Genomic DNA, 25,647 nt, shown 5'->3' with positions numbered 1-25,647 from the left:
AACTTTGAAATATTTTATAAAAACTTTATCAAACGATGTATTTATACAGATGTCACATGTATTTTATGAATACTCTACACATACGTACAATCGTAAATCTCTATAAAAACTGGAGTTGTATATACCGATTTATGTAATAAATAACTAGTCGGTCGTAAAATGAGTTTGAAGAGTTAAGCGAAATACATGTGTACTGAATAATAATTGTATAAAAAAATAGATAAATGCACAATTATGAGAATACGTACAAGAAATTATAGTTATAAATACGCACATACATAAAGTGAAACGTTCGGTGGATAAATGAGTATTAGGGTGTGACGCAACAGAACGAAAGAGAGGTTATGGCTCTGCCACGTCGCACTCGGGCAGCCATCTGTAAGCCGGCCCAGCAGCGTCACTGCACAGCAAGCACGGTTGTCCCAGCTGTGGTCTCCTAGCAACCATAAAAGCCTGCTGTGAGTGCCCCGGACAGGAACAGGGTGCGAGATTCAAGGGGAGGTCGCAGGCAGCAGGCCGCGATCATCACGCGGGCGACAGGGTCGCCTCCTCTTCCCACCGCTGCTGCCCCTCCTTCTTCGCTCCGCGATTCAGGTAAACAGCAAACCTGCAGCAAACAGTAGGCAATAAAATCTTGTATCCACTGCATCCATACTACTATATGAATCTGTTTATGTACAATGCCCGACAAAACTATACAACACCCTCATAAACTCTAATTCACAGGCACCAGGGTATAATACGAGCATGCGTATTGACGGGGTTATAATATTACTGACACATCTGTTGCGGTCATCGACGATTGTATGGAGGGCTGTTCGTGCACCCTATGTTTCGACTCTGCAGGCAGTAACTGTGCTGAGATCTAGGGTAGAAACATGCCCGCCACCGCCGGTTCGAATCCTGCCTCGGGCATGGATGTGTGTGATGTCCTTAGGTTAGTTAGGTTTAAGCAGGACTAAGTTCTAGGGGACTGATGTCCTCAGAAGTTAGGTCCAATACTGCTCAGAGCCATGCCTCGCCAACGAGAACAGCTTCACCCATCTGCAATCTCATTGTGGGCCTACGGGAAGCTGGATGCACTATCTATCGATTGCCGTAATGTTGGGCACAATTGAACGCCGGTGTGTACTTGTTTTCAACTGTGGTCTTTGGAACATTCCCACACCTATTGACCAGGCTCTGAACGTTCTTAAAGATCGCCACATTGTGCGAGCAGCTGTGGCCCCCTGAAAACCATCCAAGCATGAAATAAGGGCACCTGATGTGACACGAGAAACCAGTGGGAAACGACAGCTTGCAGTAGAATTAAGATCATGTGTGCCTCTGGGTTGGCTACCATTGGCACAACGACACCGCCGAGCGCAGCTACTCCAGAGTCGTGAAGGAGTTGACTGGAGAGTGGAATGGCACTCTGTTGTCTTCACTGAAGGGCGTGGGCTCTGTGGGCGAGTGTTGGACATACACATGTATGAAGTGGACCTGGTCACCTGAGTATTCAGGAGTGCATTGGTAGACGACACACAGGTTCCATCCCAGGATTCGTGGCGTGTGTGGGTCTGTTATAACTGACAGTCACATTTTGTGTTTCTGTAGGCTAAAGTAACCAGTGCCCGTTACATTTACAGCCTGCTGTTTCTTGGACAGGAAAGCGACGTGCTTCTTCAGCAGGAAAATGCACATCCACATACGGATATTGTGACGGAACGTGCCCTTTCTAGTGTCCAACAACTGTCCTGACCAGCAAGATCACCAGATCTCTCACCAACTGAACGGGTATAGAACACGATGAAACAGGAGCACACGCGTTTTCCAAGGCCTGCAAGAATCTTTACCGCATTTGACCAAGAGGTACAAGATCATTGGGACTGTCTATCGCAGGATGCCACTCGGCACCTTCAGGATCTTTTGCATGTGAGAATACACGCCTGCTTTACCGGGAACTTGGGCATATATTCGTCCTGTATCAGTTACAGAATAAAGAGCATGTTATACATAACTGTACCGTTACACCGTGTTAGCAGTATCCCATCCCAGAGTAAAACCTAAAAATTATTTAATTTTTCAGAGGAGATGATGCTATTTAGTATAATTCATAATTCGACATTTGTAGTCCTATTTGTCGGCAACACCTGCCCGATTTCTCATAGACTAGCTTTCTCTATTAGTAACTGACATGAAAGATAAGTGAATCTAAAGTTTGGAAGTTGACAATTAGTTCAAAACTCTGTCCCTGACCTAGTCATGAGACAAATTTATGTTTTGATTGTTTTCGAAATTCTCGTCTCGCTGTAGGTATCTATCGTCCGAGGGGTGTCAGCTAAAAAGGCTTGCTGCAGGTGGCTGGGCTCCACGCAGGCCGGGCTCCCAGACAGGCCACTGTCATCATCTCCTCTATAAATAGAGTAAACCACAAGAAGATAACGCGAAAGACAACCATGGCTACCCCACACAGTACTGTCAGCTGGCAAACGTTGGCCGCAACCAAAAACAAATTACTACTGGCCGTTGCAGACAAGACGATAAACACTAGTCTCCCTTTCATCTGCTATGACTGACGCACCTTATCATCGTTCGTATTCGCATACACTGTCCTGTTAGAAGGTTCCTCTTCGCTTTCTGACGGAGCACTGAGGGTCGTCAACACGTAGAGGTACACACAGTTCCCGACATACTACCATCCCCTCTCATGACTTTCGCAATCAATGAAACTATATTAGATTTACACAACTGTGAACAAGGTTATACGCAAGCGAAGAACTTAGCATCGTCTGCAATGATGAGAGACTTAACTCTGTCAGTGGAATGACAACGCTAAGTGTGAGATATGCGGTTGTTACTAAAAATATATATCTGTGGCTGTTCAACCAGCTGCAAAATTTAATTTTCACACACTGCATTTCAATGATTGTTCTAATCGTGTTCAATAATGACGCTGCAAGCTAGAGTCTTACAAATGCTTCCAACATGGAGTCCACCAAGACTGTGCAATAGTATTGCATTTCAGCCCAGTATTACGTCTGTAAACATTTCTTTCAATCAAACCAGAAGCTCGACAGAAGACAACTAAGTCCCCACTTACTTGGCGGATACAGATGGACTATGGAGTTACGTCCTCTGAAAGTGTCACCGTTTCACGGTGCGTTCCATGAGGTGAATAGTACAGAAAGTGTGACATGTTGTTATTCCTGTCATCTCATAATCGTAGACTAGGATATATTGGTGTAAGAATACTCACAGCAGCACAGCGAGGTCGAGTGCCATGATCCCCGCGGACAAAAGGTGGAAGGCTCCAGGGAAGTAATCGATGGTCGCCTTGAAGACGGCGTTGTAGATGGGAGGCCCCGCCAGAGGAGTCAACGCCTCCAGGGTGACCGCCAGCGCGAACACCTGGCCTGTGGACACACGAAACGGACGGGGCGCTGCTAATCAGACTCTCCACGCTGCATCCACATATACACCTTGCGCCTCAAACAAGTAAGCATACGGAAATTGTTCCTCAATCTTGGCAGTACTGAAATCGGATACAGTCAGTGAATAGACTTAGATCCTAGTCTTCTGTATTAACCTATTCCACACCGAAAGTGATCTGGTGGTTATTCCCTATCTTAAACTAAAGTCTGCCATTTCTCAAGGTTCAGTACCTACAATGATAATACTGTTACTGTTCTGTAGTGGGCTCAAACATTTTGCAGAATTTTTGATTAAAAGTTGAGTGAACCTTCATCGCTACATCTTCCTATGATCCGTTCTGGCTGTGGCATCTATCTGAAAAGACGAGGAATTCGGCTATCACTTTCAGCATAAACTGAACAGTGGCGCTCGACGTTAATAGAGAGGGAAACACCAATATCGAAATGAAGGTTTCCTGGCTATACTAGTCATGTTGCCGTGTAACACTATAAAAGCTTCCAACGTTTTGGTCACATTCAAGGTGTCCATATTAGATAAGCGAGTACTAATAACACATGACGCCGTCGAACGCCTCAAAGGGTATTTAGCGAAGGTACCTCATTCTTCCATTACATTTATTTTAATATTTCATACATGCAATGTATGAACTGCACCCTACCAAGAATTATATTAGTCAGTGTTAGTACCCTGTCATTATGGTTATAAAAAATAAGTAGAAGGTTGAAGCCATATTTTGACAGTTTTTTAGTCGAATTGAAAAACTAACCAAGTGTAAATTTCTCTACAAACTATTCTTCATTCACTGGAACACAATTGTAGTTTTAACATAATTTCTGGTGTTTTCTGTCTCGCACCTTCGTGTTTCCAAGTAGGTTCCTCTTCGTAAAATGCTGATTTCCTTCTTGCATTTCCAGATTCTTTACGTTTTTCCCATTTATAGTTGCTCAAAATTTTCGATGTATCAAATGAGAATCTGAGTCATTACAGATAACATTTTTTATGGCAAACTAATTCTCGGTAGAGAACTGTTCGTTATGTTAATTTTCGTTATCAGACTTTGATTTGATGGATCTCTCCATGGTATCTTCTTCTGTGCCATTGTCTTCGTTTCAGAGATGCACTTACATTTAATATCATCAGTTATTTGTTGCACCTCTTATCATCAATGGCTCTCAGTGCAATTATTACTCTCTACGGCGTCCTCTAGTAAAATGTGCTAGCAATTATCCTATCATCCATACGCCCCTGATGGCTACAGTTTTTCACAAATCTTTACCGGTTCTGCTGATAGCCTCTTATCTTATTAGTACACTTAACATGCTGCATTCTTCTGTAACATTACGTCTGAAATGCTTCGATCTCTTCTTTTGCGTTTATCCTACATATCACGATTCACGTCAATAAAACACTGCACTCCAGAAGTACATCACAGAAATTTCTTCCTCCAAATAAGATACATGTCTGATACTAGAGGAGTTCTTGTCTTAAGATGTGTTACCTCTCCTCACGTTAAATTATGATCTGAGTCGGTGCCTACTCCTGGGCATGCCTTTCTCTACAACATCTGATTTTGAAATCTGTGTCACATCATGATGTAGTACAGCTGGTATCTCTCTGCGTCTTCTAGGCTTTTGCAAGTACACCTCCTCCTCCTCCTCCTCCTGAGATTTTCAAATGGCGTATTCGCTATTAGTCGATGGAATTTATGGCACAATTCAAGGAACCATTCTCCTGCCTCTTTCTTATTAAGGAGCTCCTATTCTCTCATAACTCAATTCTGTTTTCCTGTACTACATAGTTCCAATACTCTATGGTTATTAATAATTCTTCTCATTATTGCATACTAAGTTACACGTTCAATTCTCTCATGTGTTCTCTTCATCTCGCCATATTCTGCTAGGAATGTTGAGATGTATATCTCATCTGTAGTCGTTCGCATTCTTTCGGTTTCGATTTTGATGAGAATAGAGATATTGCTGAATTTTTCACTATAATTTCTTCGTTGTCCTACATTCCCATAATGAAAAAATCCTAATCCTGATCCTGATATACTGTCTTCTATTGCTGTTCATATTACCCTATATTCGACTGGCGATACATCATTATTTTGTTTTCATTACGACTCCCAAGGTACTACAAGGATTAGTTTTAACATTACATTTGTCTGTTCAGACTTTGTAGCTTCCGTAACAGCCTTCATATGCTCCAGATTCGGATTCATAGAAAGTTATCATCCCTCTGGTTTTTCGCTGTTGTTGCCATGGTGTTCAACGTTAAGCAGTACACTGTAATCCACTGCTGTAAACGAGAGTGTTTCTCAACTGCACTCACCTATCTCGTCCTTGGTGACCAGCCTCGTCAGCATCGCCCTGGCCAGAACCCAGATCAAGGCTCCGAAGCAACTGATGGCTCCGCCTGCAAACAAATCAGAACACATTTCATTGAGAGGAGACCTGTAGCGCCGGACTAGAAGAGTGGTGGCCATGGCGAAGAATAATACTCTTACAAAGACACATAAAAAACATATGAAGCTTGCAACATAGAGGAGGAAGCTTCATGGCGTAAACATTGGAATAATATAGACTAGGAGTCGGAAAAGTGGTTGTTGTTAATGACAAGTCATAGCCAATAAAACGTCGCGGTGTAGTTGACAACTTACCCAGAAACATAAACCAGGACTCTGGTGATATGGCAAAAATTATGGAGGCAGTGATCTTGCAGGAGAAGGTGATGAGGGCTATCCAGCCGTCGCCCAACTTGAGCCACCGCACGAACACCATCACGCCCACCAAGGTACCTGCAGACAGCGAGCGTGTTGTGTTGAAACAGTAACTCACTTGTTCATCGATCGAGTGAACCAGTGGAAATGTATGTCGATCACTGCCTGGTATTCGTAATTGAAATCTAAAATCTAAGAACGCCGAATATTTATAATCTTATTGAAAGACAATCTGTTCTACAGCTACTACCAACAAAACTGGAAATATGTTTCTAATTTACAAGACTTTTACTCAACGTCTCGTAACACTATAAAATAATACTCATTAAGTTGAAAACAAAACCGGACACTATTACTAAGCAGAACGTGTGAATTGGACAGGACACGAAGAAATTCTCATATAACTGCTGGATGCCCGGTTGCGGTTGCACCTTGTATGGCTTTGAGCACAGTGAGAGAGAGAGAGAGAGAGAGAGAGAGAGAGAGAGAGAGAGAGAGAGAGAGAGAGACAAACTATTTCCAGATCAATCTACGATTATGCAAACTGAAGTAGTTTTAATGTTAACTGTATTTACACTTCTCTTAAATAAATAGCAAATACTTCGGACGTAGGTGGAAGCAGAAGTAATGCGTAGTGCCTCACCTACAGCAGTGGTGCCATTGTTGAAGAATCCATACAGAAGGTTCTGGTCTATCGTCCAATGGAATTTGGCGTTCACGAACTGGTAGTTGGCTATGCCTTCTCCTGAAAACATATAACACAGTATTACGATTCGTATTTTATACGATGTTGCTTCCTAAATGAGTTTCTAGACTAGGTTATTTAAACGTCTATGTATAATTAATATTTTCTTGCAATAATATTAAATCGAAATGTTAAAATGTTGTAAATAATTCAAACAGCTGTTTACCCTGCTAATAACACGAAAGCAAGTAATTGAAAAAGTTAGTGATTGTGTTCAGTCACCTGCCTCTATATTCTACATTAATTCATAGTTAAACAAAATAAACCACTCCTTGGAAACTGATGGATGGAAAGCAAGAGAAGAGACGCACAAAAAATTATCCGTCAAGAGATAACGAGGTAACAGTAAGCATAGTTAGGGAAGTGCTACATCCTTCAGAAGAAGAGGGTCCAATGACTTGATTCGAGACGATCTTAAGGGATTTTATTACAAAGAACACTACTTTCTGCATTTTTTCCGACTGCGTGATGATCGCTGTCACGAAATACCATATTGGGTCAAATGGCTCTGAGCACTATGCGACTTAACTTCTGAGGTCATCAGTCAACTAGAACTTAGAACTAATTAAACCTATGGACATCACACACATCCATGCCCGAGGCAGGATTCGAACCTGCGACCATAGCGGTCGCTCGGCTCCAGACTGTAGCGCCTAGAACCGCACGGCCACTCCCTCCGGCAATACTATATTCTCTAAATGTTATTCCCTTGTGAAGAAGAACTTAAGCATTGCGACCTTGTAGACATCTATGTAGGGAGTACGTGTTAAATAGCTTAACGTGTATTTTCTGCAATAAGGTAGACTTGTTGCGTATCTGCTGAATCGAGCTTGAAATTATTTGGAAAAATTAACTGAAAAGCCATATGGAAATTCTCTTCGATGATGTTCGCTTTCAGTCGGCGAAGTGGCCGAGCGGTTCTAGGCGCTTCAGTCCGGAACTGCGTTGCTACTACGGTCACAGGTTCGAATCCTGCCTCGGGCATGGATGTGTGTGATGTCCTTAGGTTAGTGAGGTCTAAGTAGTTCCAAGTTCTAGGGGACTGATGACCTCAGACGTTATGTCCCATAGTGCTCGGAGCCATTTTTTTTTCCGCATTCAGAACCAATATTACTGTAACAAAAACGGGTTCATAAGTTTCTTTCGATTGTGAATGCGTGGACTGGCCGTACCTTGGGAGATGAGGACACCAGTGACGACCACGAAGATGACGATGAGGATGGCTGAGCGCCCGTGGTGAGGCCGCTTCATCAGGGACGTCTTGAGCGCGTCGCGCACCAGCTGGGGGCGGAAGATCCCCTTGCAGCAGCCGCAGCTCTCCTGAGCACACAAAACATGTTTACGTCAGTTTTCGCTAAACCTGTTGCAATTTCGTATGACTTACAGTGGGAGCTCGGTTCATCTCGAGGCCAGCAACTCACGTCTTGAGGCGGCGTGTAGGGCGCAGAGGTCTCCGGCAGCAGGAAGATGGAGTAGAGCAGACACAGCAGCATGAGGCCGGCGGCCAGTGCGAACATCCCGTGGTAGTTGAGGGCCGAGTACAGCGGCGAGGACAGCCCTGACGCCACCATCTGGGCCGAGTACATCGAGGCATCCAGGATGCCCAGTCTGCAAGCAGTACATCCTCGATGTCAGAAGAGATCCACTCAAACGGCTCTACCAGCTCTGCGATGGAAATGCCGGTTTCCGGCCCATTACATTTAGATCACAATTCCGCCTCTGCCACTGCTATGGTTTGTATTCGCATGAGGTCGTAGTTAGCACAGTTGCACGCCACTTCCAGTGTAAATGATATTTTTATTAACGCGACTAGTTTGCTACAGGCCATCTGGTTTGTCGAGTCGTGTTCGAGAAATGGTGTGTGATAAATTTACAACTGAAGCCGGATTCTCAATCTTATCAGTATGATCATCAGTTCCGTTTGTCTATCAAATCAGACCTGATGGTATTTTTATGGCATACCGGTGTCGTTACGTGCATTTGCTTACAATCAGCCTAACAAGGGAACCTCCCCATCGCACCCCCCTCAGATTTCATTATAAGTTGGCTCAGTGGATAGGCCTTGAAAAACTGAACACACATCATTCGAGAAAACAGAAAGAAGTCGTGTGGAACTATGAAAAAAATAAGCAAAATATACCAACTGAGTAGTCCATGCGCAAGATAGGCAACATCAAGGACAGTGTGAGCTCAGGAGTGCCGTGGTCCCGTGGTTAGCGTGAGCAGCTTCGGAACGAGAGGTCCTTGGTTCAAGTCTTCCGTGAGTATAAAGTTTACGTTCTTTATTTTCGCAAAGTCCGTTCGTTCGTTGACGTCTCTGTTCACTGTAATAAGTTTAGTGTCTGTGTTTAGCGACCGCACCGCAAAACTGTGCGATGAGTAGACGAAAGGACGTGCCTCTCCAATGGGAACCGAAAACATTTTATCGAAAGGTCATAGTTCAACCGATTTCTCCACAGGAAAACACGTCTGATATATCCTATACAACACTGGTGACGGCATGTGCGTCACATGACAGGAATATGTTGTCGACCCACCTAACTTGTACACTTGGCGAATGGGTAAAAAGATTCTTCTATCTTGCCCGATTTAGGTTTTCTTGTGGATGTGATAATCACTCCCAAAAAAGTGATGAAAACATAAGAGTTTGTCACATAAACTGCAACAAATGAATGCAACAGTTTCACAGTCGCACAGCTTTCCCTGTGCTCTGTCAAAACATATGTTTTTAAAGTTTTCAAATTTTTCCGTGTGTAGACCGTCAAATCCTGCATATGTCCAAGCAAATCTGAACACGTCCTGGAATTTCGGAGAGCAAAGTTGATTATGTGTGAGCGCCTGAACTTTGATAATTGACACAGACGAACAGATAATAATTGTCTGAAAATAAAAAATTGAAGTTTTCACTCAAGGGAGGACTTGAACCAAGGACCTTTAATTCTGCAGCTGCTCACGCTAACCATGGGACCACGGCGCTCCTGGGCTGACATTCTCCTTGATGGTGCTTATCTTGCGCATGGACTACTCAGTTTGTATATTTTGCTTATTTTTTTCGTATTTCCACACAACTTCTTCCTGTTTTCTCGATTGATCTGTGTTCAGTTTTTCGAGGCCTATCCACTGTGCCAACTTATAACTAAATCTGAGGGGGCTGCGATGAGGAGGTCCCCTTGTAAGATACTACATAGTATTCAATTACATTGACGAGCAACTGACGCTGACTTTGACATTATTATGACAATACGACCATAGTGTCTCCAGGCGATTCATAGAGAATGTTTCGGTTTAATAATGGGAGATTAGTTCCATAGTCTTAATACAATATTACGTACTGGACATTAGATAAATAATTTCTAAATCAGTCAGCTTCCATCGACTTTACCAAACCAATTGTAATCGTCAGCCATTCATGTCAGAAGCGACAAATATTGTATCTTTATATATGGTATAATATTTATTTTACAAGTGTAAGTTAGCAACATTTTGTCTCCATATGTGTAATATTATACCAGTTCGCTTGTATATTTTATTCGATATGAGATTGCCATTAACGATGGGTGCCTAGGTAATTGATCATTTCTTTGACTGACACCAATATTAACATTTGCTGTAGTGTTGCACGCCTGGGAGTTACTTTGAGCTGAGCTGGATGCTGGCGGCAGGGTGCCGTGACTGTTTCGCCTTCCTGTAACAGCAGTGGTTGGCAGAAGGCTGGTTAGAAAAGTCGCCGTCGTGTTCAACTGAGATTGGTGTTTGACTGCCCTAAAGGGAACAGCGGAGAGGCAGCGATTTTACAGCCCTGAGGGGGGCCTCCCCATGGCCAGGCTGATGAGTGGACGTGAGACGCACTAATGCCGCGAAATAAATCAGGGAAAACAGCCAGTTGGTGGAAGATGGCTGTGAAGAGCTATAGCATTTTCCAAGAGAGGGACACATGCTTTTAGTGCAAAGCAATGCGCAGAGGTCACAAACGGCGGATGCGAGTTGACCCATCGCAGATCTTCTCACGAGAGGCAGTGAGCCACGTTTCCTCCCAGAATGCAGAGAAGTGAATTCGACTCAATCGTAGGAGGAGTTTTAGACCGCTCTGAAACAGTGTTCTCTTCGTAGTATGAGCTGCAGGCCATTGACTGGCAGCTTTATGACCAGTGTAGTAAGAGGCATTGCTTTTGTAACGGACGCGGGGATTCCTTGCAGGAAGCACACAGGCAGATGCTGTAAGCCTCGGAGTGAAAAGGGGAACTCTCCTGCTGATGTCAATAGAGAACATGTCACGCCGGTAGCAACTTACAGACATCGCTGAAAACAGTGTCAGGAGAGAGTTTTACTGTTAGAATTTTCGAAGCGCCGATTTCGCAATTAGGAATGAATCAAATCGTTTTTCTGTAAACATTCTTTGCTTCTCTGTAAAGTGCTTACTTACCAACTAATACCCGAGTTTAGTTTCTATTACTGGCTTACGAGCGAAGAGAAATCTCGAAGATATCTATTCAACATTATCGACCTCCTAATTAAGCTAGAGTAGAATATCATAATGCCTAGATACCTCAACTAATGTATTCCTCTAAGTATAGGTTGTCAATGGTCTTTTTGAGTACGGTGACACTGACATAGATGAAAAAATTAATTCGATCTCAAGTTGCACACACTCCACTAATAGCCTCATCGGAATGAGTTTAATATGTATTAAACAATGAGCACCCACCTGAGCTCCTTCTGCCCCACAGGGCTGATGTCAGCAATGTAGACGTTGGCAACAGCCATGAGGTTCATCATGCCGCCACTGAAGGTGGCCACTATGGACGGCATCAGCAACCACTCTGCCGCTAGGTCTGGAATCGCAGACAGCCCAGAGAACAAGCCATAGCTGATGGCGTTTCCTGAAAGAAAGGCGACGATTTTTAGAATCGCTCGCTATCGTTAGCATGACGTTGTTCAGGGTTAGATTATTCATGACAGCTCTTAATATATTAGTGACTGCAGTGGGCGTAAACTGTGAAGTAATGCCAGGTTGGAAAACATGGTTGAATAGTGAGAGACAACTGCTCTGGACATACCGGCAAAGGACCAGATGAAGATTGGACGCCGTCCAAACTTGTCGCTCCAGCTGCCGATGAAGAGTGACACAGTGGCTGGCACGACTGCCTCGATGATGCCTTTCCAGGTGGTGAGCGTGCTGGAGTAGGCGCGGTGCTCGTTGGTGCACACGTCGGGGTCGCTGGAACCGCACACGCGTTCCAGGAAGAGCCCGCTGACCACCGACTGTGTCGTCATGTAGGAGAACATGAAGAGCACCACCAGCGGCTCCACCGTCGGACGGATGCGCCACCACTTCACTGAAACACGACGCACTTGCCTTAATTGCTGAGTATATAACCGTGACCCCGAGACAAGGAATTAAAGAGACTTGTGGCTTCGTCACCATTGTGAAAGGTAGAGACCCAACTATCATCGTCAAAAGTGATGCCGAGTGTTTTGGGGACTGCCATGGTGAGATGACAGATTACGTATGTAAAGGGTAAATCGTCACGGAGGGTACTTCCGAAATCTCCTGACGACTTTACGGGAGTCCGTGAAAACGAAACATTTCGGGAAGCCGTCAAAGAGTGTGTTAGGGCGCACAGCTAAGCCCGAACTAAGTCTGCACCGCACACAGACACACATGCTGATTGTCTGGAATTTTGAATTTGACCTCGATCTCAAAAGCAACGTCATCCTGTTACCTCGGAAGAAGAAAGCATTGCATAGCAGGTCTTTCCAAAATGGCGAAGAGGAGGTTTTAAATGTTTAACGGTTCCTGATGGCCAAAATACAGGCTTCACGCGCCAGAGTCTCCACCAAGTCAATCATATTTGCGTAAAATTTGTCGCACTGCAGCGTGAATGTGTTGAAAAGGTGTAACAGCTCGATTTCTTCAAGATGATTACTAAAACTTTGTGACTACCCACAGTATTAACATCTGCTTAGTAAAGGCTTTCATTTCAAAGTGCTGCTTGCTGTTGTTGTTGTGGTCTTTAGTGCAAATACTCGTTTGATGGAGCTCTCCATGCTACTCTATCCTGTGTAAGCCTCCTCATATCAGAATAACTTCTGCAATTTACATTCTTTTGAGCCTGCTGACTGTGTTCATGTCTTGGCCCCGTCGCAAATTCCCCCCCCCCCCCCCCCCCTTTCACTCACATACAAACACACTGCCCACCAATACTACACTGGTGATCGATTGATGCCTCAGAATACGCCGTATCAAATGATCCCGTTTCATACTCAAACTATGCCACAAATTTCTTTTCTCCCCAATTCTGTTCAGTCCTCCTCATTACATACACGATCTACTCATTGAATCTTCATCATTCGTCTGTATCACCACATCTGAAAAGCTTTTATTCTCTCCTGGTCAGAACTGTTTATTGCCCACGTTTCACTTCCATACATGGCTACTCCAGATAAATACCTCCATCAAAGACATCCTAACATTTTAATTTACGAGTACAATCACTGTTAACAAAGTTCTCTTGTTCTGAAACTCTTTCCTCACATCTCCCAGTGTACACTTTATATCCTTTCTACTTCAGCCGTCATCAGTTATTTTACTGCCCAAATGGCAACACTCCTACTACTTTTAGTGTTTTGTTCCTGTCAAATGTCTTCAGCATCGTCTGATTTAATTCGCCCACATTCGGTTACTGTTATTTTACTTTTATTGATGTTCGTGTTATACCTTTTCTTTTTTCAAGACACTGTCCATTCCACTCAATTCCTTTTCTAAGTCTTTCCTGTCTCTGATAGAATTACAACGTAATCGGCATACCTCGGTGTTTTTACTTTTTCTGACTGAACTTTGATTCCCTCTAAAAAATTCCCTTAGTATTCCTTTACCGCTAACTCAATGTTCAGACTGAATAACATCGGCCAAAGGCCACAACACTGTCTCACCCCCTCCTCAACCAGCGGCTCACTACCCTCTGGTTCTTGTACCAGCTGTAAATAGCCTTTAGCTTCCTGTATTTTGCCTTTGCTGAATCTTTGCTCGAAGAGAAGTCGATGGGTTAATATCACCTCGCATGTTCCCACATTTCGGCAGAATGTATAGTTATCTTCCCCGAGGTTGGCTTCTACCAATGTCTGCATTCTTCTGCAAAAATCAAACTGATAGTTCGCTAATATTTTCACCTGTTATCATCTGCTCTCTTTGGAACTGGAGTTCATTCTTACTTCGGTCAGACGGTATACCGCCTGCCACATACGTCTTGCACAATAGGTGGAATGTTTTTGACGTGGCTCCTCTCCCAAAGACACTAGTAGTTCTGACTGAATTCTGTCTGCCTCCAGGGAATTGATTCTATTTAGGTCTCTCAGAGCTCTGTCAAACACTTTTCCAATTATCAAATCTCGCATTTCAACTCTTTTTGCGTCCTCTTCCCTTTCTATAATATTTCCTTCGAGTTCATTTCTGTTGTACAGTCCCTCTGTGTAGACCTTTTACCTTCGAGCTTGTTCCTTATTTGCTTAGTACTGGTTTTCCATTTGAGCTCCTGATACTCATTCAGCTGCTTCTATTTTCTAAAAATGCTCTTTAATTTTCCTATAGGCTGTATCTATCTTTCCCCTAGATCGATATATTTGATAGCCTTGCATTTATCCCCCAGCCATTCCTGTTTAGTCATTTTGCATTGTCTGACAGTCTCATTTTTAGTCATCTATATTCCCTTTCGCCTGCTTCATTTGCTGCATTTTTATATTTTCATGAATTAAATTCGATGTCTCCTGTGATATCCAAAGATTTTAGCTAGACCTTTTCTTTTACCATTTGATCCTCCTCTGCCTTCAATATTTTATCTCTGTCCATTCGTCTTCAACAGGATGTACTTCCCTTCTTGAAGGCCGCCGTGCCTAATGTTCACTCTGAAACTCTCAACAATCTTTGGCTCTTTCAACTTATCCTCGCCCTGCTTCCTTAGTTTCCTACATTTTTACGACTTCTTCAGTTTTGATCTACAGTTAATGATGAAGAAATTGTGCAATTTGTTTCTTAAATTCAATTTCACTGCAGTAGTCATAGATGTTCTAGCTAAAGCAACATACGTGAATTACTGCTGGATCAAGGTTCGAACCCGGATTTCCCTCCTATCGCGAGTGCTCACCTTAAGACTGAGGCTACGCTTGCAAGCGTGCCAGACCTACCCAAACTTCTGTATATCACAACTTATCTATTTCTTCTCATCATTTTTAATTCATTTAAATAGCTTTGTGACATATGGAAACTTGGGTCGATCCTGAGGGCGTTCTAGGATAATTCTAGTGGGGAGGCAAAGTCCGGGTTCGAATCTTGTTTCGGCAAAAATTTTCATATGCTGCTTTTAGTAGTACATCTGTATCTCTCACACAACTAAGTTGCATTTTAGAAATTAATTTCAATATTTGAAACTGTATTTCTGTATCAAATACATAGTCCACATCTGCACCTGGAAATGTCTTACCGTTAATCTGTTCCTAAATCTCCGTCTTACGAATATATAAAGTACCTAAAATCTTTCTGAGTCTTCATGTCTTTTCCACCGATGATTCGTAGATCAACTGTTAACGATGATTAAATAATACACAGTGCAAAATTTTACCACATGGTTTCCTTTTTAATTCCTTTCCCCTGGTCCATATCTTCTTACTATTTTTCCTTCTCTTCCTTTTCCTACTGTCGGATTCCAGTCCCCTATCACAGCTGAATTTCCCTCTACATTAACTGCGTGACAAATCTATCTTTTCATCATATGCGGAGCTAGATGGCATATAATCTTGCATTACGGTGCTGGGTGTGGACTTCATATCTATATTGGCTGTGACAATGCGCTTATTGTGCTATTCATAATAACTTACTGGGATTCCTATTTTCTTACTCATTATTAGTTTTACACCTGCATTACCTTAATTTGATTTTCTATTTAGAACTCTGTACTCACTGGATTAAAAGTTCTGTGTCTCCTGCCACCGGACTACACTAATTTCCATTTTATCTAGCTTCATCCTACCAACTTCCGTTTTTAAATTTTATGACCAATCTTCCCTATTAAGGGATGTAAGATTCCACTCTCCGACACATAGAATAGCTGTTTTGTTTTTCCTTGTGACGACATCCTCCTGAGTACTACCTACTCGGAGATCTGAGTGGGGACTATTTTATATTCGAAATATTTTACCCAAGAGGATACAGTCTTCATTTAATCACACACTAGAGGTGCATGCCCCAGGGAAAAATAATGACTGTAGTTTGTTCCCGCTAACAGCCGTTCGCAGTACCAGCACTGCAAGGCTGTATTGGCTAATGTTACAATTCCAGATCAGTCAAGAATCCATCCTGTTGCCCCTGCAAGTAATGAAAAATGCTCCAAGTTTCATAACTTGTATCCTTCGTTGACTTACATACTATCCGAAGCAGATGCCTTGATTCAGTTTTTAATTGATGTGCTTTTCAGTGCAAACTATACTACATTGTTCTGGAAAGTGCAGTTTAGAGAGGGTTTGATGAACATTTTACCATGTGTGAGCTTACAGGTCTCCTGTTTACGTTTGTGATTTGCAGTACAGTGAAACCTGAGCACTGAGAGAATTACTTTAAATCTGGATGAATGATTTCACTGCTTTTCATATCACAAGAAGAGCCAATTAAACTGGGAGGCGGCAGTCTAAGTGACCCAATAATAGACTTAGATCATGAGCTACCAGCAACTAATGTCCCTGTAGTTTCGCAGACGTATACCTACAGTCCAGGATGGCAGGGAGCTGTGGTAGTCGAGAGGAGGTCTATTCTCGTATACTGTATTTTGACTTTGGGCTCGTCTCAAAATCAACACTCCATTCCTCATCAGCTGTGAAGGCCTCCGAAAGAGTCCTGCCGAAGGGTGTTTGTGAGTGACTGTTACATCTGGAGCTAGGAGGCCTGCACCTGTGTCCCTCCACCAGAAGTCTTGCTAGGCGCCACCAACTCGTCCCTCCCCTCCCACCGAGGTGTGAACGCAGCCCGCGTCGCACGCCTGGACACGCACTCACCTGCGGGCGCGGGAGAGACTTCTGCAGGCTCATCGTCCACGCTTCTCTTCTCATCAGACATCGCTTCTTCCGGAGCTACGACCTCAACCGTAGATTTCATCGTGGCTGTTATCAAGCGTTCTGAAAAGCAGTAAGAGAAATATGAATGCAACATGATTTTCAACGACGTGATTTCTGGCGTGGTGCCAATCACGATTACGGGATAAAGATCCGTGATATTACATGCGTGAATAAAGTGTGGGTAGGGTAGTTGTATTTCGTCCTATGTGAACACAGATAATCACTTCGTGAACTGCAATAAAAATTAAACATCAATTTCTTCTTAGTAACACAAGAAAATCTTCAGTGTTTTTCGAAAATGTACTCTACAGGGATGGAAAGTTAAAAAACGATAAAGTGCGTTCAACACAGGGAAAAAGTCTTCTTGAATCATACAGCGTTTCAATTGGTAATGTTAACGCTACGTTATCCTGATAATTTTCGTGACTAATTGTTCCACTATAATCTCGGCACCGTTCCTAATTGGTAAAATTTTTCTGGCGGAGAAATGCGAGTGACGCTCCTATTACTTTTATTATTATTATTATCCTACTATTATTATAATACTCGAAATATTTTATCTAAAAAGTAATTGAAATTCATTGTATCAGATTAAAGAAGATTTATTAGTTTCTTTGGAGATATCTAAATCTTCCTTTTATACGAGTATATCTCTCGACTTCAGTGCTAAAGTCAGTTTCAACAAAAATGTTCTGGACTTTTTAAGGAACCATTTGCACTCGAGCACAGACAATATTTAATTTAGTTAACTTAGATTATATGTATCGATTTTTTAAGAAAAGAGAATGCAAAATAGAGGAATTAACACAGCTCTCTTGTCACAGCCAGTAGGCATTACACTCTTATGTCATTCGTTGTCCTAGAAGGACGTAATATTTTGTGTGGCTCCACAGTTAGCCATTTCATATTTATTAGCAGAAAAGAGGCGCAGAATTAATAAGGCGCTCTCGTTTGTGAATTATCTGCAATTATTTAGATAGAATTTCACGTGTCTTTTATATCGTAATGTATATGTTGACATGAATATATGTTTTATTTAATCGTATGCTTTTCTCTGTTTTAGTAGTTTTAGTCACTCCATTCTCATGATTGATGCTGAGGTCAGATATCGGACTTTGTCTACAAAAAATATATAATGAGCCCTGGCTACGTTCCGTACATCTTCGGATGTGCGAAGCTCGATAAATTCATGGCGTAAATTTTAATCTCTCTATTACTTACCCAACCAAACAACAACAATAATTATTATTTAACAAATTATTATATATTGTTATTATTAAATTAGTATTTTAATTATATTTTTATGTGTTAAACTGGCGACTGTGTGCCAGGACTCATTATTGTATCTGTACAACTAATTGTTTTTTGTTATGTACATCCTGACCGGCAACAACCTATGTTACGAGAATATTGAAGAAAAGGAATAAAATCTGGAGACACTTTTGGACTGGAAATCAATACGACATGTACGGTAAGACGCAGCACTCGCGCATCCACAATTGATTCCAAGCACATGTTTCATTCCTAATTATTTTTCTCAGCATTAAATTCAATATTCAGTTTCCATTCAGTAATGTTTTCCAAATTCCGCGAAATCTCATTATTCAGACGATTACATTCCGATCCAACAATACGCAGTTACATTGCACAATATAGCCGACATTGTACAAGATTAAAGCAACATGGCTAGTCACCATTAACACGTATGCTACTTTCGATCTTTAAAGTCATCTCTCAATCATTCTCAGTCATTTAAACAAACACATAGGCAGTACATTTTCACACTACGCGTTTAAACAATTTTTTTTCTTGCACACAATTTATTGACGATATGGTAAAAACTCGACACCAGAACACAATGGAACAACAATCAAGTAATGCAAATATGGATACACAGACACATTCAGACACAGAAATTAATGCAGACACGCAAACACATCAAAATAGCCACACACACACACACACACACACACACACAAACGCCGAAAGGAGCAATTCAGACCTAAACCTGAGAGACCACGTCACGTCTAATTCCGCGGCGGGGGAAAGCTCATTTTGCAATCAAAATTTTGCCGCTATACTGAATTCAATTTTGGAAGGCATATCCAATATCAAGCAAGATAATGACGAAAAATTCACACAATTGACAGACAATGCAGCTTTCAGAAATGAAATAAAATGAGACTTCGCCACACTGACTCAAAAGGTAGATGAAATTAATAAACGTCTTTCCAAACAGGTCGACGATATTACAGAAAAATTTGAAAATTTAGAGTTACGACAAAGCGACAATGCCAATCGCATCCATGAATTGACAAAAACCTGTGAAACTATTAATTGCAAATTAGAATCAAACACGCATGCATGTGACTAAATCAATTTAAAGGTGAATACAATAGAAACAAACGTAGCTGACATTCACAAACAGATTCACACAACAAAAAAACAGATTCACACAACAATACAGAGAGAGGCTGAACCCCATTTGTCTCGCATTAATTCACAATTTAAAGGAATGGACAGCACACAAAGACCAAATTTTTGAAGAATGTATACAAAACAAATTGCCACATATTGTGCACGATTCTGTAGTGGAATACATGAACAACAATAGACAAGCAATCGATGACGATATGCAAACAAACACAACTCAATGCCAAGCACAACAGAATAGTACACCCACTACACATTTTAACACACACAGAAGAAAAACTCGATTCGGAAATGAACACATGTACACACACGAATTTCAACACTCAAATACACAATACACTGACACGCATAGCAACAGATACCCATCACCTGAAATACAATACAATTATCATTTTGACGAAGAACCATGTACACACAGGGAAGAATTCAATGACGACACGGAAAGAGACAGACGAACACGTAACAAAGAAGAAGAAAGTCTATTCACGCACCGTAAATTCCAACCTTTTATACCAGGCAAAAACACTGTACACCCTGTCATCATCTTAAAAGCTTTTAGGAACGCATTCCCACGTTCGTGGAGCGACCACAAACGCATTGCGTACGTTGTGGTTTACATTCAAGGGGACGCTGCTGTCTGGGCTTACCATGAAAGTGACAGATGTGCAACATACGAGCAGTTTGAACGCGCCTTCTTGAATAAGTTTTGGTCACCCACTGTGCAGGAACGTATCCGCAAACAAGTCACTGAACCCGAACGCTTCAATCCTAAAAACGGCAACCTGCGCAGATATTTCGAGGAGTACCTAAACGTGATACACTTCCTTAATGAACCAGTGAAACCAAAAGATGTGATCCGATCACTGAAAGCAAGACTTCCTTTTAATACTAAAGAGAAATTACTGTACTTACCGGACGACGATCCTGAATATTTTTTGGAAAAGTTAGATGCTGTTGGTTTACTGTATGAAGAACAGGAACCAACACACAACTCACGCAGTAGGAATCAACATGTCTACATTGCTACATTACGAAACATGCAGCAAAATTCACAATACACAGTAAACGTACAAAACAATCACCACAACTCACAGCTGCACACAAACAACAACCGTAACTATACACAGGGAGATAACCCGTACAAAAAACGAAGAAACGATAATTTTATTTCAAGAAGGAATAACGGAAACAACAACGTACACAAAGCCAAACAGAAACACTGGCAAAGAAACAACACAGATTACACAAGAAATGGAACACCTAAACCGCACTTTAACCAGAACGACAGCCAGTATTATGTGAGACAGTGGCAAACACAGCAACCGCCACTACAAAATCATATTCAGATGCCACAAGGGAATTTTGCACAAACAAGCAACACAAACCAATAAGTGACTTCAGCCAACCGAAAACAGACAGGCGATTGGCAAAGACAATATCCTAATGTAAATATTATTGAGGTAGCTAATGAAACTACAACTACACTTGCCAACGACCAGACAAACCAGGTAAACTAGAATCAGTCATTGCTGAGCCCCAGGTTGTGACTGAGGAACATTTGGGGGGGGCAACTTCAATTTAGAAATTATGTTTGAATATACACTTGCTAGTGAAACTATGAAACAAGAAAAATTAACATTTACACAACAAGAGTTGCCTACACTATTCTTAAGATATAATGAAAGTGGAAACTTAGCTGATGATCTGATAAATGAGAATACACAATGTCACAATATAAAGAAAAGATTTGTACTGTCTTCCACCTCTGGCATTGTAGGGGGTATATCTACTAACATAATTATTGATACAGGAGCTGCTGTCAGTGTGATTTCTCACAATTTTTATACTATGATGAAGAAAACTAAGATACCAGAGTTCCCAGTTCAAAACTGTTTAATATTAACTGCATTAGGTAATAAGTCAAGTAGGATTAATAAGCAGGTATTTGTGACTGTTAATATAGGAAATGGAATCGTACAATAGTCTTTCCTACTTGTCCAAAACCTTGCAGCAAATTGTATATTGGGCATTGATTTTCTTTGCGAGCACGACTGCACTATAGACTTCTCCAAAGGCATTTGTTATTTTAAGTATGAAGGCAGAGACATAGCTTTAAACTTGGACACTCGACTAGTAGACCATAACAAGCACTGTTCTGGCTACAAGATACAGATTATACGTGAAACTGACGTAGATTCCACACAACAACCCGTATCACACAGTGAGGTAGTGAATGATGTACTTACACAAATTAATTCTAAGTTATCAGAATGTGATGCTATTAATGAAGAGGAGAGATCCCACCTTAAACATATTTTACTGAAGAATAAGGATGTTTTCACTAGTAAGCCAGGTAGGATCAACACATATGTATACGATTGAAGTCAAGCATCACCAAATCTATTACCATAAGGCATACAATGTACCTCTAGCTCTGCGACCTGCCATTTGGGAAGAACTAAAGAAAATGATTACATGGAGCATTATAGAATCATCAACATCTCCATATTGTAGCCCTTTGCATGTAGTGAAAACACACAATGGAAGTATCAGGTTAGTATTAGATGCAAGAGCTATCAACCAAATTATCTTACCTGTGAGGACACAACCAGAAAATCTTGACGAACAACTTCAGAAATTCTTGGATGCAAAATATTTCTCTACAATAGACATTAAAAATTCGTTTTGGAAGGTGCCAATAAGCAAAGAATCTAGAAAATATACAGCCTTTATGTTTGGTGGTAGAACTTATCAATTTTGTGTATTACCATTTGGCCTAAATGTAAGCTCAGGCGTATTCATTACTGCACTAAACTCTGTACTCAGTGATGATTTACTAGAAACTGTTACACACTATGTAGATGACACTGATTGCCTCAAAAACCTGGATGGAACACACTGATACCCTGAACACTTTACTATGCAGATTAACACAAGCTGGTATCACTGCCCATCTTTGTAAATCTAGATTTGCTTGTTCTGAAATCAAATACCTAGGAGACATCATCAACACACAAGGCATTAAACCTGACCCTTCAAAATTAGATGCTATGGTATCAGACATTTCTCCAGTCCCACTTCAAAGAAACAGTTAAAATCATTTCTCGGTCTATGCTCATTTTTCAGATGATTCATACCTAAACAGTTACTCAGTAGCACATACTTATTAAAGAAGAACCAGATATGGATTTGGAACCAAGACTGTGAAAATGACATTACTAAAATCAAAGAAGCCTTAGGAAATTCTAAAATACTGGAACATCCAGACTTCAATTTGAACTTTTGTATTGCTTGTGATGCATCAAACATTGGTTTGGGATCTTGTTTATTTCAAATAGTTAAAACATAAACTTCAGAACATATTAAGATCATTGGTTTTGGCAGTAGGACTTTAACGGAATGTGAAAGATCTTACTCCACCACAGAATTGGAATCATTATCTATTGTATGGGCATTTAAAAAGTTTAATTATTATCTGTATGGAAGACGCACCATTATATACACTGACCATCAAGCACTTACCTTCCTTTTGTCATGTAAACTCATGCATCCTAGACTTACACGATGGGCACTTGCATTACAGAATTACTCTTTGAAATCAAGCACATCAAGGGGAAGGACAACATAATAGCTGACACACTTTCAAGACTACCACAAGGATTACACCATAACAATATAGACTTTGAGAACACACACGATTACAGAATACTACCATGCAAGACAAACAGTTTACACAATATTACAAAGACCTATGCAGCAACATGGCAACACTCCAAGATTCAGATCCACATTGGTATAAAATAAAACAAATCATAGTACAACAACATAACAACACTTTACAAGACAGGTACATGTTACACAACAACATACTTTTATACAAGAGACACACAAATGCTACTAACTGGTGCGTTTGCATACCACAAGATTCTGTACAAAAACTCATTGCACACACTCACACAGTTTGGGGACACTACGGAACAAAGAAATGTCTAAACAAGTTACATACATACTGCTATTTTCCAAACATGAGAAGAAAAATACATGATGTTATCAGCAAATGTCTCATATGTCAAAAAACCAAGACACAAAATCAATCCACCAAGACAGATTTGCACTCTATCTTACCCACTGCACCTAGAGAGATACTTTGTAGAGATGTTAGCGGACCTCATCCAACTAGCATCGGTGGTTGTCAATACATTCTAGCATTTTATGACATATTTTCTAAGCACATCAAACTTTTTGCCATAAAGTCTCCCACAGCAAACACCATCATCAGAAGATTCACAAATGATTACATGCCATACTGTGGAAAACATAAGGCCATTCTATCAGATAACGCCACGTATTATGCAGGATTCAGCTGGAGAAAATTTCTAAAGGACAATAACATTAAGAGTATCTTTATTTCAAAGTTTCATGCATCAGCCAACCCTTGTGACAGTATTTTTAGAGAATTAAATAGATTCATGAGAACTTATACCTCTACACAGCACACAAACTGGATAGCTAGCACTTTTTGAGGAAATACACAACAATTTAAATATATATAACACATCCTACACTCCCAGAGAAATCATGTTTCACACAAAGGAAACTAATGAATGGAGCAACCCACTACCAAAATTTTCTGACACCAAACCTTCACACGAGGAAAAAGTAAGGGAAGTACTCATTGCAATCACAGAACAAGCTGACATTAGAAATAAGAACTATGGTGCTAATCTTAAAAGAAGGCAAAACTTTACAATAGGCATGCAAGTTTTACTTAAGACCCACTACAAATCGTCATCACCTCTAAAACGTAATGTTAAGTGGCGTCCATTATATGAAGGTCCTTACACAATCATTGATATACCACACCCTGGAGCATATCTTCCACAAAACCCCAAGAATAAGAGAATTTTAGGTTTGTACCCTCACAAGGATTTGAAAACTTTTAGCCCTTAGCAGAGTATGCTGATACAAAAACAAGGTAAGTCACATCTGGTACTTCAAGCTGGAAGAAGAAGATATAAGCTATAATCTTAAGTATCTACATTTTACAGCACCAGCAATAACAGCAGCAGCAAGAAGATAAGACACAGGAAGAACTAACAATTTTCATGCAAAGCACAGCTACTGATTATATTTATTAATACCCTGCAGACAAGCTGACTGACTAAATGACCGGAGACAATTTCTGCCCTGAACCTGAAATATTAATTAGCATGATTGACACTTGATTTGCTATTCACACTCACACCACATTCCACATAAACACAACATGCACAAAAAACACTCTACAGGAAATGACAAATGAGATTAATTGAGGAAGGCTATATACTTTATTTTAATTGTAAATGATACTTTGTGCATGTGCTAATTTGGAATTAATTGTGGATGTGACGTGTCGTGTGTTATTGTAATCATGACTCTTCAGGACAGATCATCTCCACGATGTTTTTAGCCTACTATGACAGTTTATGTTGCAGGAAACATTTAATGAGGAAGAACACTTATTGTGTAGTACTGATGTAAAGGAAAATATACTTAAAAGAAAACTTTATTTAAAAAAACACTGAACCTGTAAGACAATTTTTTCTGTGTCTGACCCATATTTATTTGTAAATATCTAGTTTAATGCAATTGAAAAATGTAAAATATGTATATGTATTACCAAAGAATGTAATGTAAATGTATACACTATAGGTGACGTGAGTCGCAAAACCACGGCACACTTTTCGACGAAACGGCGACACAATATCCAGGAGACGACATACGCATTTCGGAAGACGATGTATGGAGGTTATTGAGTAGATGTAACACCGACTTGTCAGTATGGAACCACTGACACCATGTATCCCTACCAAGACGAAACCACATATTACCTACGTCTTCCAAAGCACGCTTCATTGCGGGATTATTGATCTACTTCTTTCTTCAAGAACTTTCGTCTCAACGTAAACAAAACGTGTGACACGTGATATTTATTTTAAAGTGCAAAGACTTTAGCACACTAGCACAGTATAAACCATGTCTAACAAGTGACATTCTACACAGAATACGTTTACATATCTCTGAATATGCACAAAAACATTAATTAATTTTATTTATCGAATGAACATCTGTAAAAACATTTTGAAGTGACAGAAAACAATGGACTGTATACCCAACAATTTTTTACAAAGTGACTAAACACAAGTGAATACGAACTGAGAAATGATTGTTACACTTTATATATACCTAGTCTTGA

At 40.8% G+C, this 25,647-nt stretch overlaps 1 protein-coding gene across 5 annotated transcripts; it reads right to left on the bottom strand.

Annotated features, from left to right (window-relative positions):
• On the bottom strand, positions 1-25,410 carry LOC124715181 (proton-coupled folate transporter-like). 5 transcript variants are annotated; one of them, XM_047243079.1, is made up of 12 exons: positions 25,287-25,322; positions 24,554-24,605; positions 16,920-17,039; positions 11,936-12,214; positions 11,584-11,758; positions 8,300-8,486; positions 8,051-8,198; positions 6,777-6,878; positions 6,074-6,211; positions 5,746-5,829; positions 3,239-3,395; positions 1-607 (listed from the first exon to the last, which is right to left on the bottom strand). In XM_047243079.1, the coding sequence occupies exons 1-12, from the start codon at positions 25,305-25,307 to the stop codon at positions 526-528; spliced, it is 1,545 nt and encodes a 514-aa protein (XP_047099035.1). In that variant the 5' UTR covers positions 25,308-25,322; the 3' UTR covers positions 1-525. The 5 variants fall into 5 exon arrangements, with proteins under 5 accessions (XP_047099035.1, XP_047099036.1, XP_047099037.1 ...); XM_047243080.1 differs by lacking the exon at positions 24,554-24,605 and having other exon boundaries at positions 25,283-25,410; XM_047243081.1 differs by lacking the exon at positions 24,554-24,605 and having other exon boundaries at positions 25,287-25,391.
• Between the last annotated feature and the right edge of the window lie 237 nt (positions 25,411-25,647).

The sequence above is a fragment of the Schistocerca piceifrons genome, chromosome 1 (genome assembly GCF_021461385.2).
Source record: "Schistocerca piceifrons isolate TAMUIC-IGC-003096 chromosome 1, iqSchPice1.1, whole genome shotgun sequence".
NCBI lineage: Eukaryota > Metazoa > Arthropoda > Insecta > Orthoptera > Acrididae > Schistocerca > Schistocerca piceifrons.
This window is presented reverse-complemented; position numbering and strand designations above follow the sequence as displayed.

Bases quoted from the DNA above. Each gene is read 5' to 3' on its own strand.
- LOC124715181 (XM_047243079.1), bottom strand. From the start codon at position 25,307: ATGAAGCGTGCTTTGGAAGAC. The intron at 24,606-25,286 runs GTAGGTAATATG...TTAATATTTCAG, and splicing joins TGAAGCGTGCTTTGGAAGAC to GTTCAGGGCAGAAATTGTCT. The intron at 6,212-6,776 runs GTGAGGCACTAC...CGCTGTCTGCAG, and splicing joins CAATGGCACCACTGCTGTAG to GTACCTTGGTGGGCGTGATG.